This window comes from Vulpes vulpes, chromosome X (genome assembly GCF_048418805.1).
Source record: "Vulpes vulpes isolate BD-2025 chromosome X, VulVul3, whole genome shotgun sequence".
Taxonomy (NCBI): Eukaryota; Metazoa; Chordata; class Mammalia; order Carnivora; family Canidae; genus Vulpes; species Vulpes vulpes.
Window position 1 is genome coordinate 35,607,756 of NC_132796.1, and position 17,343 is coordinate 35,625,098.

The 17,343-nt window shown below is 37.9% G+C and overlaps 1 protein-coding gene across 9 annotated transcripts in view; it reads left to right on the top strand.

The window, feature by feature from the left end:
• Positions 1-16,434, top strand: part of USP9X (ubiquitin specific peptidase 9 X-linked) — a 482,011-nt gene extending 465,577 nt beyond the window's left edge. For all 9 annotated transcript variants that reach the window (XM_072744845.1, XM_072744840.1, XM_072744842.1 and 6 more), the window contains 7 exons: positions 4,790-4,975; positions 5,409-5,629; positions 5,719-5,807; positions 10,976-11,132; positions 11,290-11,502; positions 12,138-12,233; positions 14,334-16,434. In XM_072744845.1, coding sequence (XP_072600946.1) covers positions 4,790-4,975; positions 5,409-5,629; positions 5,719-5,807; positions 10,976-11,132; positions 11,290-11,502; positions 12,138-12,233; positions 14,334-14,471 — 1,100 coding nt within the window. In that variant the 3' untranslated portion in view covers positions 14,472-16,434. The remainder of the gene's footprint in view (positions 1-4,789; positions 4,976-5,408; positions 5,630-5,718; positions 5,808-10,975; positions 11,133-11,289; positions 11,503-12,137; positions 12,234-14,333) is intronic.
• The last annotated feature ends 909 nt before the right edge of the window (positions 16,435-17,343 follow it).

A 17,343-nucleotide genomic window follows, 5' to 3' on the forward strand; every position in this document is an offset into this window, starting at 1 on the left:
CTTCTAAATCTGTTTTAATGTATTCTATTAAATGGCAAAGTCCTTTAGTCTAATGATGAGACATTTTTCAGTGCACTTTTCACCTTGTACTTTATAGTTCTTTTTGCATATCTCCGCAGTAGACACAGGCCAGAATCTGTGTCCTTTTTTAGAGAGCGAGAAAGTGGTGGGGGAAGGGCAGAGGAAGAGAGAATCTTAAGCAGGCTTCACTTTCAGCCTGGGGCCTGGCATTGGGCTTGATCTCACTACCCCGAGATCATGACCTGAGCCAAAAATCAAGAGTTGAACACTTAACCAACTGAGCCACCCAGGCATCCTCCAAATCTGTGTCTTGGGCAGCCCTGGTGGCTCAGTGGTTTAGTGCCGCCTTCAGCCCAGGGTGTGATTCTGGAGACCTGGGATCGAGTCCCACATCAGGCTCCTTGCATGGAGCCTGCTTCTCTCTGTGCCTGTGTCTCTGCCCTTCTCTCTCTGTATGTGTCTCATGAATAAATAAATAAAATCTTCATTCATGAGAGACAGAAACAAAGAGAGAGAGAGAGGCAGAGGGAATAGCAGGCTCCATGCAGGGAGCATGGACGTGGGACTCGATCCCGGGTCTCCAGGATCACACCCTAGGCTGAAGGCGGCGCTAAACCGCTGCGCCACTGAGGCTGCCCAGAATCTGTGTCTTAATCATACTTTTATCTCCTAAAGCGGTGGTGCCAGACCTATCTGGATATGAAAATACTGATTCCTAGGCCCCATACCACACCAACTTAAGTAGAATTCTCAGAGCTATCACAAGGAATCCACATTTTCGAAAACTCCCCAGATGGTTGATACTCACCCAAGTTGAGTGACATGGTGAGTCCTTGAGTAAAGGACTTGGTCTGAACATAAATTTTTGTTGGAGTAAACTGAATTAAAATTACATATAATATAAATATTGAATTACCCTATTATTTGTTACTGCCTCTGCTTAATAACTTACTTTCTCAAAGTAATCTAACATTGCCTGATCAGTGATCCCAGAATACTTCACTTAAAAGTATATTGTTATGCTATCTTCTACTTACTCTATTGGTTTTGATTGTATTCAGATTTTTGTGTTGCTCCCCAGCGAGATTGCAAAGATCAGAAGTTTTCACACAATGACACTCAGTAAATGTTTTTTAAATGAAAAAGATGTACAATTAGGAATATTATGAAAAATCCATCCATCCATTATCTTTTAGTGTTTGTTCATTGGCTTTGTATGGGGTGGTAAATTTCATTAAGAATATAAACGTTTGTTTTATTTAAGTAATCTCTATGCCCAACCTAGGGCTCAAACTCACAACCCTGAGATCAAGAGTCGCATGCTTTTTTAACTGGACCAGCCAGGCAACCCTAAAATTATAAAAAATTCTTATCAATCAGGTGCTCATGCACTGTTTCCAAAATGATTAATTTATTGACATGCCATTTAAAATCTTACTAATATTTTGCCAGCTTGGAAACTGATTCAAAGACTTAGCAGATAATAACTTCTTTAAAAATTTTTGGGGTGCCTGGGTGGCTCAGCGGTTGAACATCTGCCTTTGACTCAGGGCGTGATCCTGGAGTCCCTGGATCAAGTCTCACATCGGGCTCCCTGCATGGAGCCTGCTTCTCCCTCTGCCTGTGTCTCTCTGCCTCTCTCTGTCTCTCTCAAGAATAAATAAAATCTTTAAAAATAAAAAAATAAAAGTTTAAAATAGGGGGTGCCTGAGTGGCTCAGTTGGTGAAACGTCTGCCTTTGGCTCCAGTTGTGATCCCCAAAGTCCTGGAATCTAGCCCTACATAAGGCTCCCTGCTCATGCATGCATACACATACTCTCTCTCCCCCTATCTATCTCAGATAAATAAGAAGAATCTTTTAAAAAAAAAAAAAAAGTTAAAGCTTAAAAGAGGGTCACTTGGGTGGCTCAGTTGGTTAAGCATCTGACTTTGGCCCAGGTCATAATCTCGGGGTCCTAGGATCAAGCCCCATGTCGTGCTCTGTCCGCACTCAGTGCAGAGTCTGCTTGTCTCTCTCTCTCTGCCTCTCCCCCTGCTTATGTGCTCTCTCTCAAATTTAAAAAGTATTTTAAAAGAAATAAAAGTTTAAAAGAAAAGAAAAAAATACCTTATATCCAAAATTAAGTTCTATAGACAAATATCCCTGTCATTACATGTTTTTTGTGCGTGAACTTACTAATCAGTTTACCTCTGGTCCTTTAACATAAGCACATTCTGCTGCTTTGTCTCTGTATTTTGTCTTTTCCTTTACCTTTCCGTACAAGAGATGCTTGGTTATTTGTAGTTGAGAACGGAGAAAATATTCATTGCACAAACAAGCAAGTGGAATCTGTATTTCAAACTTAAAAATACCAGGGACGCCTGGATGGCTCAGCGGTTGAGCATCTGCCTTCGGCTCAGGGTGTGATCCCGGAGTTCCGGGATTGAGTCCCACGTTGGGCTTCCTGCATGGAGCCTGCTTCTCCCTCTACCTGTGTCTCTGCCTCTCTCTGTGTGTGTCTCATGAATAAATAAATAAAATCTTAAAAAAAGGAAAAAACTTAGAAATATCAAATTTAGGAATTCATAAAAATCCTATTCTGTTCAGCTTTCTTTTTAGATATAGCCTATTCACAAAGCATTACATCATTGGTCTGTAATATAATCTAATTAAGATTTCCCTGCTAAAAGCAAATACAGATTCATAAACTTTAATATGAAATTCTTAAAACCATATATGCTTTGGTGTTCAGGATTATTTAGATTTAAGAAAGGTAAGGCAATGTATATACTATGTAATATCCCTATAGCAGGGTCCAAGACAGCACCTTATTATCATACACATTAATATTTCCACAGTAAAGCATGAGTAGTCACTCTGAGAGAGGGGATAAAGACTAAATAGCCTCTTGTCAGTTCAGGCCAGCTTTTCCCACAAAACATGTTTTGACATCAACTTTAGGAAAGAAGTTTGTATTTATTATAAGTGCTTTTTGAATCTCAGGATTTCAGATAAAGGATTGTGGGCATTTATTTATTTTTATTTTTTAAAGATTTACTTATTTATTCAGAGAGAGAGAGGCAGAGACACAGGCAGAGGGAGAAGCAGGCTCCATGCAGGGAGCCCGATGTGGGACTCGATCCCGGCACTCCAGGATCACGCGCTGGGCTGTAGGCGGCGCTAAACTGCTGCGCCACCGGGGCTACCCGTGGGCTTGTATTTATTATACTTCTTGGAATATGACAATATAAAGGATAGTCTATCGTCTAATGGGGTATAAAAGCAAATGAAAAGGTAACTGCCAGAGCACCTAGATGGCTCAATTTAGGTTTAGTGATTGGATATTAAGGAGAGGGGAACACAGAAGAGATGTTAAATGATGCCCAAGATTCAACCGAGCAGATAGCAGTGCCATGTACCAAGAGGGAAGAACACGGATAGGGGAGTAAAATGAGTTTAGTTTGGGCAAATTGAGTGTGAGCCTGTTGGGCACCCAAATAGTGATGTTCATTATTCAGTAGAACACTTAATATATTTGTCTGGAAATATTTTGGAATCATCTGGACAAAAATACCTGGAACTTGAAGCCATTAGAGTGGGTTTGATCGTCCAGGAAAAGCATGCAGATAGTCTGGTGTGGGAACTTTGAGGAGCAGCCATTTTTCAGAGACAGAGGAAGGAGGACTCACAAACGAGACCAAGGAGAAGAGGTTGAAAGAAGAGAGGAATCCAAGAAGGAGAGGAAGCAGTTATGGTTTAGTACTGTTCTTTAGCTTTACCCCGGGAAAGTGGGCAGAAACCAAACTGACATGGGCTCAGAGTGGGAAAATAAGAAAATTGAGATGCCACCAACTTTTTAGGCATGGTTTCTTTTCTTTCTTTCTTTCTTTCTTTCTTTCTTTCTTTCTTTCTTTCCTTTCCTTTCCTTTCCTTTCCTTTCCTTTCCTTTCCTTTCCTTTCCTTTCCTTTCCTTTCCTTTCTCTCTCTCTCTCTCTCTCTCTCTCTCTCTCTCTCTCCCCCCCTCTCTCTCCGCACAAGCAAGGGATAGCAGCAGGGAGAGGAAGAAGCAAGACAGCCACTTTACCAACTGAGCCACTCAGATGCCTCTAGGCATGGTTTTCAAGTAGCTTAGTTGTAGAAGAAAATAAAGAGGCAGTGTATACAAGCATTCTTAATTCTCAGAGTTTTCATCATCCTCCCTTATGATGAGGATTGCAGTCTAGGCTAGTCCCCCAGACTCTCAAGCCATAGAAGGTGTTCATTTTCTTTCCTTTTTTTCCTTTAATTTTTTTTATTGGAGTTCAATTTGCCAACATACAGCATAATACCCAGTGCTCATGCTGTCAAGTAAGTGTTGATTTCCTTGATGCCTGGTTTGACTGGAATATCATAGGCTTATAAAAACTTCAACCCGGGCAGCCCCTGTGGTGCAGCGGTTTAGCACCGCCTACAGCCCAAGGTGTGATCCTGTAGGCCCAGGATCTAGTCCCACGTCGGGCTCCCTGCATGGGCCTGCTTATCCTTCTGCCTGTGTCTCGACGTGTCTCTCTCTCTCTCTCTCTCTCTCTCTCTCTGTGTCTCATAAATAAAATATTTTTTAAAAATAAAAAATAAAAACTTCAACCCAATTATGCCATGTAGATTTTCTGTTCTCGTCAAATCATTCTAAATGCTAAAAGTAGTCTTCTGATTCGAAAACTTACAGAAAAAATATTTTAGATAACTGCTTTATTACGAATCCCTTCACCATCCTAATTTTTTTCTCTTTTGTATTCTTCTTCATTGTAGGTGTGGCAGAGAAGACACAGCTTTTGAAATTGAATGTGCCTGCTACCTTTATGCTTGTGTCTTTAGATGAAGGTCCAGGTCCTCCAATCAAATATCAGTATGCTGAATTAGGCAAATTGTACTCTGTTGTGTCACAGCTGATCCGCTGTTGCAATGTCTCTTCAAGAATGCAATCTTCAATCAATGGTAAAGTCAAATGCTCACTCCTTTACATTGATTTTAAAATACTGCTGACCATACATAGTACCCAGTTAAAAGTATTTAAGTCTGACAGTCTGTGCTTTGGAATATTTTAATAATATTTTGGGTTCTACACCTTTATCACATGTTTAAAGGGGATCTTTTTTTCCTCTCTACTTGTTATGAGGTTGATACTTTATTTATGAAATAGTTTAAGAATTAATCTTTTAAGTTAAGTTTGCATTTTATCATCTTTGGTCTGTCTGATCATTTTCATACCTAATATTACTTTCTTACTTCATAGTACTTAGGAATATTGATTTTAAATGTTATTTTTTTAAAATCCAAAACTCCTAAGCTGTTTTCTGTGGTGAAGGCTGTATTATTTTATTGTGGAGAAGCCTATTAGTTTTTCATTGATGACAAATCTGTATTCTAGGTAATCCTCCTCTTCCCAATCCTTTTGGTGATCCTAATTTATCACAACCTATAATGCCAATTCAGCAGAATGTGGCAGACATTTTATTTGTGAGAACAAGTTATGTGAAGAAAATCATTGAGGACTGCAGTAACTCAGAGGAAACTGTCAAACTGCTTCGCTTTTGCTGCTGGGAGAATCCTCAGTTCTCATCTACTGTCCTCAGTGAACTTCTCTGGCAGGTTAAAGGACAATAAACATTCGTATGCCTCTCTGATTTGATTTATTAATCCTTTAAATAAGTTTTTCACCATGTCTTTCCTATTTTTAGGTTGCATATTCCTACACCTATGAACTCCGGCCCTATTTGGATCTGCTTTTGCAAATCTTACTGATTGAAGATTCCTGGCAGACTCACAGGTAGATCCTCCTTCTTAGTTGACCAACTTTTAAACTAAAAACTGCCAATCTGCGTTTTTTGGGGGGGGGGGGGGTTGGGGGTTTTTTTTTTGGGGGGGGGTAACCTCCTGGAGATCTAATAAAGGTTTTACATTAAAACAAAAGCTTGGGCAGCCCCAGTGGCACAGTGGTTTAGCGCCGCCTGCAGCCCAGGGTGTGATCCTGGAGACCCTGGATTGAGTCCCACGTCAGGCTCTCTATATGATGCCTGCTTCTCCCTCTGCCCCCCCCCCTCTCTCTCTGAATAAATAAAATCTTTTTTAAAAAAATAAAACAAAAGCTTAAGAATGAATAAAAAGGGGGCACCTGGGTGGCTCAGTCAGTTAAGCATCCATCTCTTGGTTTTGGCTCTGGTCATGATCTCAGGGTCCTGAGATTGAGTCTCAAATCAGGCTCCGTGCTCTGCTTGGAGTCTGCTTGAGATTTTCTTTGCCCTCCTGCTTGTGCTCTCTCTCCCTCCCCCCTCTCTTTTTCAAATAAATAAATGTAATCTTTATAAAAATAAAAGGAATGAATAAAAAATTCCTTCTTCCCTCATTTGATTTCACTTTTTATTCTTTCACTGCCCATTTGCATACTTACTACTAGCTTTGGATTTTTTTTTTTTAATTAAGGAAAACTAATAGAAAATAAAATATATAAAAAATAATAATTAAGGAAAACTAGCATAGACTTTTGGTAAATACCTTAATTTCATTGATAGGGTTATTTTAGGATTAGATTACAGTAGTTTTAGAATGAGTCCTATAAGGTCACATTTCGTTATATAAAAATAGTCCTTAGGTAAGTAAGTACAGTCAGTTCCCATTATTCATGGAACTTATTTTCTATAAAGTCACTGTGAATACTGAAGGAGGGAATGCAAAGGCGTTATTCCTAGGGGAAATACGAGATTAGGTTCCTGCAAGCTTCTGGTTGGTTTTTGTTAACTAGTCTATACATAACCTTTTTTTAAATGTCTTTCTTTTTAAAGACACCTTAACATACATTGCTGACTTGTTAACAGTGACCTCCCAATAACCTGTGTCTGATAAAGTAACAAAATATTTTCTCTGCAAAGCCTTTTTGGGCTTAGGAATACTACGCACTTCAGAACTACACATTTGAGGGGTTGTCATTTTAAACCATGAGATCAATAGAAAGTACAAACATGTGGGAAAGGTGTCACTAAACAGCAGAAAGGACACTCCTGTACAATATAAAGTGCCACTTTGTTCTGCTTTAGCTGGTAACATACATGTTCAGTGACTCCAATTTTTTTTTTTTTTTTTGCCACCTAGCACATAACCACAAAAGCACCATGCTATTTTTTACCATTACAAATAAAGTTTACCAAGTAGGAAAAACCACAAATACAAAATCTGTGAATAATGAACATCAGCTTTAGTTTTTCAGTATATGAGAATTTGAGTGCAGTTTTTCTCTTTAAACTGAGGTTATCCAGCATAACTATCCCTTCAGACTTCATCTATTATCTTTTAATACCTAAAGTTATATAGATGGTGAAGTATGTAATTAGCTGACAACTCTGCCAGATTATATAACTTCCCTCCCCATATGGATGATAGTATAATACTTGATTTTCGGAAACAGTTCAAAATTCATATATTCTATCAGTAGTTAAAACAGCAACTTGAAGACAAGTTCTGTAACGACAAAATGCTTTAAGATGATTCATAGGAGCACCTGGGTGGCTCAGTCGGTTAAGCATCTGCCTTCAGCTCAGGTTATGATCCCAGGGTCCTAGGATCTAGCCCCTGGACTCCCTGCTCAGCCGGGAGTCTGCTTCTCCCTCTGCCTCTTCCCCCTTGCTCTTGCTCTCGTTCTCACTCACTCTCTCAAAGTATTTTTTAAAAAGAACTTAAAATTTTGAGTCTTAGTGGGGATTGCAAATGCCAGAATTCGTGAATTAATATTTCCAAGTTATCTCTGAAATTACCATCATAGATTTAAGTTGTATTGTTCTAAAAATAGTTATTAAACCAAAAATCAGTTTTCATGACACAAGAAATTGAGTAGTTCCAAAACTATAGCCATATATTTTGAACACCATCCAGTACCCTTCTCAGTATGATTATAGAATTTTTGAAACTTTTCTTAAGAGATGCCTGGTTGGCCCAGCGGTTAAGTATCTGCCTTCCTTCGGCTCAGGGAGAGAGCCCTGGGTCCTGGGATTGAGTCCCGATCGGGCTCCCTGCTTGGAGCCTGATTCTCCATCTACCTGTGTCTCTGCCCCTCTCCTCCCTCCCTCCCTCCCTCTCTCTCTCTCTCTCTCTCTCTCATAAAGAAATAAAATCTTTAAAAAAAAAAAAAAGAAGAAGAAAAACTTTTCTTAAGAGTTGTTTCTAGGGGCATCTGCGTGACTCATTTGGTTAAATGTCTACTCTTGGTTTCGGCTCAGGTCATGATCTTGGGATTGTGAGATAAGGCCCTGTGCTGGGCGTGGAGCCCACTTAAGATTCTCTTCCCCTGCCTTTCCCTCCCCCTAAAAAATAAATAAAAGAAATAAATAAATAAAGAAAGAAAAATAAATAAAGAAAAAAATAAATAAATAAATAAATAAAGAAAAAAAATAAAAAGAAAAAAGAAAAAAGAAATAAAATAAATATGGACAATTGACTGTTGTGTAATGAGTTTAGTAAGGTATTATTATTTTGAATCACTGGCCCAAACTTGAAAATAACTTTCTCATAGTGAGCTTTTAGTTCATTCGGTAAGCAGTGTTTGAATATTTATGGAGTATCTACCATGTGTCTGGCACAACCAGGCATTGAATGGGAACAAGGCGTACAAAGATAATATTGATAAAAGATGGCATCTGAAAGCACTTAAAACTACTGGGAAGAAAATGTGATGTGGCAGAAATAATGGCTTAACACTTCATTGTCACTTGACAAAACTAAAGGCAAAAACAAGATACACTGAAGTGTTTCAGATTAAACAGCCAAAAGCCTGTATATGATTGATTAGTGTGAAATCAGTAAACCTTACAAGATTGCTGGAGTCATGATTTCCAAACCAAAGATTTTATGAATGCATGTAATGCAAAAACAAATTGGAATTTTTATTTGGAACATTCTATTAAGTAAAATTTATGGTTTATGTAAGTATTCTTTTTCTAATTACTACCCAGGTAATGTTTCCTTATGGAGGTAAAATTCACTTACAATATTCACCATTTTCATCATTTTAAAGTATACAATTCAGTGGTTTTTAGTAAATTCATAGTATGCAACCATTTCCACTATCTAATTCCAGAACATATTCATCCCTGCAAATGGAAACCCCATAACCAATTAAGCAGTCATTCTCTATTACCTCCCATCGCCCAGCAACCACTAATCTCCTTTCTGTCTCTGTGGATTTGCCTAACCATAGGCAAATGTCCTTTTGTGTCTGGCATCTTTTACTTGGCATAATGTTTTCAAGATCTTTCATGTTAGAGCATGTATCAGTACTTTATTCCTTTTTACGGCTGAGTAACATTGCATTTTGTGGATGTACCACATTTTGTTTATCCATTCATCTATTGTCAGACATTTGGGTTATTTCTACCTTTTGGCTATTGTGAGTAATGCACTATGGACATTCATGGACATGTCTTGTTTTTAAATCTCTGTTTTCAATTCTCTTGGATATACCACAGAATTGCAGACAGGTAATTATTATTTTTTAGTTAAATTGTAAAAATATTCATAACTTACCATTTTAACCATTTTTAAGTGCACAATTCAGTGGCTTGAAGTATATTCATAATACTGTGTTGCCATCACCACTATCCATCTCTAGAACTTTTTCATCATCCCAAACTGAAACTTCTGCATTAAACGATAACTCTCTGGCAGCTCAGGTGGCTCCGGGGCGTGATCCCGAGATCGAGTCCCATGTCAGGCTCCCTGCATGGAGCCTGCTTCTCTCTCTGCCTGTGTCTCTGCCTTTCTCTCTGTGCGTCTCTCATGAATGAATAAATATTTTAAAAATAAAAAGAATAAATAAACGATAACTCCCCATTCCCCTCCCTCCTCTCCAGCTCCTGGTAACTATTATTTTTTCTTTGATTTTGCCTATTCTAAATACCTCATAAAAATAGAATCATACAGTATTTGTCCTCTTGTATCTGGCCTAGTTTACTTAATGCCTTTAAGATTCATACATGTTACAGGGGTGCCTGGGTAGCTCAGTTGGTCAAGCATCCAACTCTTGATTTTTGACTCTGGTCATGATCCTCAGGGTTGTGAGATCTAGCCCCGTGTAGCGTTCTGCACTCAATGGGGAGTCTGCTGGAAATTTTCTTCCTCTCCCTTTGCCCCTCTACCCTATTTGCACGTGCTTGCACTCTCTGAAATAATAAGTCTTCAAAAAAAAAAAAAGACTGCCACATATAGTATGTGTCTGAATGTCATTCCTTTTTAAGGCTGAATAATAATCAGCTGTATGTATATACACCACATTTTGTTTACTGTTAGGTGATGTTTTTAACACAAAAGAAGAGCACATTCTACCCCACAGCCATTTCTTAAGTTGCTTCTTGGGCCGGGCAGGGATAGGGACAAGGAATCATTGACTATCACTCTGGTCAAGAACTAAAATGAAATCATCCATCATTGGCAAATCAGCTAAATAGTAGCATTGGTGAAAATTGCTTTGCTCTATAGCTCATTATTAGAATTCAGGTTTGTTTTGTACTTCTAAATTATATCACCATTTCATAGTCACTGGTTACTTACTTTCAGCAATGCAGTTTTATAAAAGGTACTGACCTGAAGCAAACTCTTAAGTATAGCAGTCATAAACTTAGTTGTTAGTTAACTTTAAGTCTGTATTACTTCTGGTATCCTAAAGTAACTTCAGGTAATGTCTTTGAATTACATACATAGCAAAGCCATTTTGGATTGGTGACATGTTGGTAAGAGCACAGACTACTGAGTGGCTGTATGACCTCCAGCAAGCTGTTTAACCCGTCTGTACCCCTCTTCTCATCTGTTCAGGGAGTCAATAACTGTACCTGCTATCCAGCATTAGATGACATGACTACATCAAAAATCTTTATTGAGTGGCACATAGTAGGCACTCCATAAATGTTAGCTGCTATTTGATTTTACAAATTTTTATATTTGGTTCTTTTTCAGAATTCATAATGCACTTAAAGGGATCCCAGATGACCGAGATGGGCTGTTTGACACAATCCAGCGCTCTAAGAATCACTATCAAAAAAGAGCATACCAGTGTATAAAATGTATGGTAGCTCTTTTTAGCAATTGTCCTGTTGCTTACCAGATTCTGCAGGTGAGGATTTCTTTTCTTAATTTTGTAGAAATCTGGATCAGAATTAGGGATTCCTTTTTAAAGAAAGGAACAGTGAAAATTTGGACTTGCTATTTTAAGTTAACTTTGAAAAGTATTCTAAAACCTTTTCCATACATGGTTTTATTTTCTTTTGAAGGGCAACGGAGATCTTAAAAGAAAGTGGACCTGGGCAGTAGAATGGCTTGGAGATGAACTTGAAAGACGACCATACACTGGCAATCCTCAATATACTTACAACAACTGGTCTCCTCCAGTGCAGAGCAATGAAACATCAAATGGTTATTTCTTGGAAAGATCACATAGTGCTAGGATGACACTGGCAAAAGCTTGTGAACTCTGTCCAGAGGAGGTATTTAAAAAAAAAAAAAGCCACAAGTGTGCAGCAGATAGAAATGGAAGAAAGCAATTTTACTTTATAAGCCAGTATTTATGTATTAGTGATAATGTCAAAGAAATTTTGTTGGGATTTTGTTTGCTTTAGTGTTTACTACATGTAATCTTAAGTTAACAAGAGAGCCTTCTTTCATAGAAATTTCTGAAACCAAAAAAAAAAGAAAGAAAGGAAAGAAAGAAAGAAAGAAAGAAAGAAAGAAAGAAAGAAAGAAAGAAAGAAAGAAAGAAATTTTTGAAATCACCTGAAATGTAGTCTTTCTGAGAGGACCCAAGTCAGGTTTTTTTCATCTGCTTTAATTAATCTTCAGTAGGGCAGCCGGGGTGGCTCAGCCGTTTAGTGCCACCTTCAGTGATCCTGGAGACCCAGGATTGAGTCCCACGTCGGGCTCCCTGCATGGAGCCTGCTTCTCCCTCTGCCTATGTCTGTGCCTCTCTCTCTCTCTGTCCCTAATGAATAAATAAATAAAATCAATTCAGTAAAAGGAAAGTTGTGGGTCAGTTCTGTAGGTTTTTAAATTTTTATTTCAGATAGTAAAAACTTAAATTTGTCTACATAATTCTTTATCTTTATCTTTAAATATTTAAAATTAGGAGCCAGATGACCAAGATGCCCCAGATGAGCATGAGTCACCTCCACCTGAAGATGCCCCATTATACCCCCATTCACCTGGATCTCAGTACCAACAGGTAAATAAGGATTGATTTGTATTTTTATCCCCTAGAATCGATTCTTATGCTTTATTTAAAGGGTGGCTAAGATTTTTGTTGTGACTGCAAAGTAATAAAGGGATTATGTAGACTACCTTTAGAGCATGATCAAAAAAGGAATAGCTGGGGCAGGGTCATGATGTGATGTGTTTGAACTTCCCCCTGTGGTGTTTTCATGGTCAAATGGGTGCCCTTCTTTGTACTTAGTAAAAGTGTATGACAATTGATGTCAACATAAAATGATAGTGTTTCGGACAGAGGGTTAGGACATTTCCTGTTAGGCTGAGTCTGCAAACGGATTCCAAAGACATTTAAGATGTGGCATTGAAGGAGATTGTTCTTGATTATTTAGCCTAAGACTTCAGTGACACTCAAAATTGTTGAAAAATATCAAGCATTTGATAGATTTCCATAAAGTTTCATCTAAAATCAGTAAATAAAGTTTCGATGAAGATACTTTAAAAAAACAAAACTTTGTTTTCTAAAACCAAAGATGTGACTGATTCAGATCTTTTGAGGCAGTGGTGCTCAAAATAAATAAGCATCAAAATCCCCTGGTGTAGCTCGCTGGCTTGGTTGGTAGAGCACATGACTCTTGATCTCAGGGTTGTCTGTTCAAGCCCTACATGGAATATAGAGATTACTTAAAAATAAAATCTTTAGAGATGCCTGGGTGGCTCAGCGGTTAAGCGTCTGCCTTCAGCTCAGGGTGTGATCTTGGAGTCCCAGGATCGAGTCCCACATCGGGCTCCCTGCATGGAGCCTGCTGCTCCTTCTGTCAATGTGTCTGCCTTTCTCTCTGTCTCTCATGAATAAATAAATAAAATCTTTTTTAAAAATAAAATCTTAAAAAAAAAACCTGGTGGGCTTGTTCCAAAACAGATTTTTGGGCCCCACCCCAAGTTTCTGATTTATTTAGGTCTGAGGTATAGAACCAGAAAAATCTACATTTCTGACACATTCCCAGGTGATTGATGCTACTGCTAGTCTGGAAGCCATACTTTCAGAGCCATTATTTAAGGCATTCTTTGTTATATTTCAGGATGGAGGGCCTCCTGGGTGGGTGGCTCAGTTGGTTAAGCATCTTGACTTTTTTTTTTTTTTTTTTTTTTTTTAAGATCTTATTTATTCATAGACACAGAGAGAGAGGCAGAGACAGAGGGAGAAGCAGGCTCCATGCAGGGATCCTGATATGGGACTCAATCCCGGGTCTCCAGGATCACACCCCAGGCTGCAGGCGGTGCCAAACCGCTGCACCACTGGGGCTGCCCAGCGTCTGACTTTTGATCTCAGCTCAGGTTTTGATCTCAGGGTTGTGCGTTCAGGCCCCACATTAGGCTCCACATTGGGCATGGAGCCTAATTTTTAAAAATTGGGGGGATGGAAATAGAAGCATACTTAATAGTTAGAAAATGCATATTCAACATTTATTTTCATAATACAAATTATAGAAAGTAAGACCTAAAATGTCCTTGACTGGTCGGAATGTACAGAAAAATGAGGTTTCACGGGTTTAAAAGGTTAAAGCAAATTCAAAAGAAAGTTACTTTGATCAGCCTTGAGAAAATTCATATATTAATCAGGCCTGGTTCATCCATGTTTCTTTAACATTGTATTGTTTTCAGTGACACTATTCTGTGTTCAAGGTTGCTGGTAATGCAGATCTCATATGACCAATCAGTCAGATTCGTCATTATCACATAGAAGCTTCAAGGTGCTTAGAAGAGTCAGAATAGATGTGTTCTAGCTCACAAATCTTTTTTTGTGAGTGTTGTTGACATAAGCAGTAACAAGCTGCGATCCCTTATATGTTGGACTTAGGTCTAAATGATTTGGGGCACTAAAGATCACTTTGACTAAATATTTGTACAGACCTACACTGCTTTTACTTGGGGTTGCATTTAGGCTAGCTTTTCTCTTCCAAACCAGTTTTTTTCCTTCACCAATGGCCCAAGGATATTTTACTTTCTGTAAGTCCTGGGAGTAAAAGAAATGTTTACATGTCCACAAATTTTTGCCCATGATTTTTAAAGTTTAATATATGAACATTTTTAACATAAATCTCTTTTCCCCTCCCAGAATAACCATGTGCATGGACAGCCATATACAGGCCCAGCAGCACATCATATGAACAACCCTCAGAGAACTGGCCAACGAGCACAAGAAAATTATGAAGGCAGTGAAGAAGTATCCCCACCTCAGACGAAGGATCAGTGAAATGCACATAATTAACTGGTTCCATCAAGACTGTGCACCCAGGCCTTACAGTCCAACCTTTTTCTGTGTCTGGCTAATAATTTAAAACTAGAAAAACTATTCCTAATCAACATGGAGTGGAGAGTTTATTCACTGTCTTATCTGCAGAAATTTGCTGTCAATATATAACCCGCCTGCAGTGGAAAGTGTATAGTGTTTTGTAATAAATGGCCTGATGCTAATGTGTAAATGGCAAAGGTGTATATAGTATATTAATGTTTGACTGTTAATTCTTAAGCAAGAAACTTTTTTCTTGAGGAGACTCACAGATCTACAAAAACTACAAAAGTTAATTTTCTCGTTCTACCCACTGCACTCTGCAACCAGTGTTGCCTGCCTCGTGGCAGTTGGATCTACTCCTTTACAAAAACAAAAAAATACACCAACAGCAACAAAACAGAGCCCATCCATGTCAACCACACCAATAGTTTCATGTTAATTCTTTGCCACTGGAGTCAGTTTTACTAAGAGCAATGATGTAAGGCTGGTAACCTTTAAATTATTTGGTTGATGTGGAAAATTGGTGATGTAACATTGTTTCTAGATCTTTTTCATTGCCTTTTTATTCTGATAACTAGGTTAATCACTTTGAAGCTATAGTTATGCTGTAACATTTAGCATGGCTTCACACCAGGTTAGTGTAGCCAATGAGGAAAAATTTACCATAATGACAGCAGTTGTCCCAGTGTGACAGCTGTATTGCTCAGAGCTTTTCCTTCTTACACCTAGAATATAAATATAAAACAAGGGGAGAAATGTGATAAAAGGCGGTTTTCAGTTACACATATGTTGCTTATGTCTAATGTTTGACAGTTCGATTTCTGGGTGGGATAAAGAAATTTAAGTATCAGTAATGGGAATTTTTAAAGATTTAAAACAAATATGCAAAAATTTGCTATGCCAGAATGCTTGGAGCATAATAGAAGACTGTATTTGGTGTGCTTGTTTTGTTTCTTTGGTAGAGCTTATTAGGTGAATCTTCTAAAACTTTCCTTCTGCTGGACCCCAGTGAAGTGGAAGTCAACAGAGTCCCACAGTACTTGGAGCACCACTGCACCAAGATGTTTAGCTGAGTTTCTGCTCAGTCAGTTTTACTTGAAAGCAAGAATTGTCCTAGCTCCTTTTCCATTATTCCAAAACTTTGAATGTTCGAAGCAGGGTCTGATTAAAAAGGAAACTACTGGTTAGTTAATCTAATTGAAGTATCATAATTTCAGCATAAACATTTAATTAAAGATAAGGAACTCATTGGTTAATACTGTATTTAAAAGAGAATTGGTAACTTGAATGTGTGTAATTTTTGGAACCTGTCTAAAAACCAAATACCCCTGCAAACAGATACAGTCCACCCTCTTCTATTTAAATATTTTGCTGTTTTATTTTATAGAAATTATTTTGCTGAATTCACAAATAGAATTTGATTTACGAAGAACTTTTTGTCCTGTGGTGTGTTTTTGGTTTTGTTTTTGGGTTGGTTTTTTGGTTTTGGTTTTTGTTTTTTTGTTTTTTGTTTTTTTTTTTAATTCTTTGTCCATTTTTATTGTTTTTTGTTTTTGTTTTTTGAAGGACTGCATAATAAAATTAATTCTGTGCATAGCCTGCTTAGGCATGACACTGAATTCAGGAGTTCAGTCGCATTGAGCTTTTGTGCACAGAAAGATCTGACCTTAGGCCCTTGACTAAAGATTTAGAGAAAACAGGATGTTGACACTGTAAAAGTTTCCTAACATAATCAATCTTGTACTTTTTGTATGTTTTTTATATACATGTATATTTAATGAGCACAAGCTTGGTTGTATTTTTTACAATTTAGTTAATAGGAAAATGTTTTGTCAAAAAGGCTATAGTTGGAACTGAACAAAGCAGAAACAAAATTGAGAATTGCTTTATTTTGTGATTAAAAGGGGCAGGTATTTAAGATAAAGCTTTGGGTATCTTATTTGCAGTACTCTCTAGTCCATCTATGCTTTTAGGTTTTCTGTAATATTAGGAAATTTTGACACAAGATAGATCCTGTTTTTACCTTAAGTATATTACATCCGAGTTTGTTAAGTTTGAGCAGAAGTCCTACACACTGTTTGCAATTCCAATTGGTGGTTTTAATTCCAAAGTTCCTCATTTCCAGGCTTCCTTAGCAATGAACAAAATAGGTTCACTTTATTTGGACAATTTGCTATCCTTAAATACACCATCTCACCAGATGGGAGATTGTTTTTGTATTTCCCGCTCCTTAACAAAGTATGTGATGTACTTAATTTAAAAACTCGAATGACTTCCTAGACCCGAAAAACTTGACATTTGAAAAGGCTGTGAATTTTTCTCCCTCTAAGGAGATCCCACTTGTGTTGCTTTGGATTGGTAATTCCCCTTGTGCCTGGTGAGGGCTTGTGAATCCTTTTCCCCTCCATTTGAGGAAGAGCCATCTGTGCTATGTCCAGGATCGAGGGAAAGTGAACAGGGAGATTTATTTTTGTGCGAATTATTTTCTCTATTTAACTTCTTAAGCATTAACATATAAGAAATTTTAAGGCGCATGTTATTATAAGAGCAACAGTAATGGTGGTGTTGAGGTCTTTCTGAACATCAATGGCACATTTTAAACTTCCAAGTCTTCAAAGTGCCTAAAGATTATTTAATTCTCCCTCAACTAATTTCTTGAGCCATATATATAATTCCTACTTTAAATGTTTGTTCCAGAATCACTAGTCTTCCTTTCAAAGAAGTACCCCCACGAGTCTAAATGGCATGATTACTTCATAGAAGACCATAGAATCTGTTAACACAAAGACTAAAGCTATTTTTGTTGTTAATCTGTGAACAAGGGCTTGGCCCT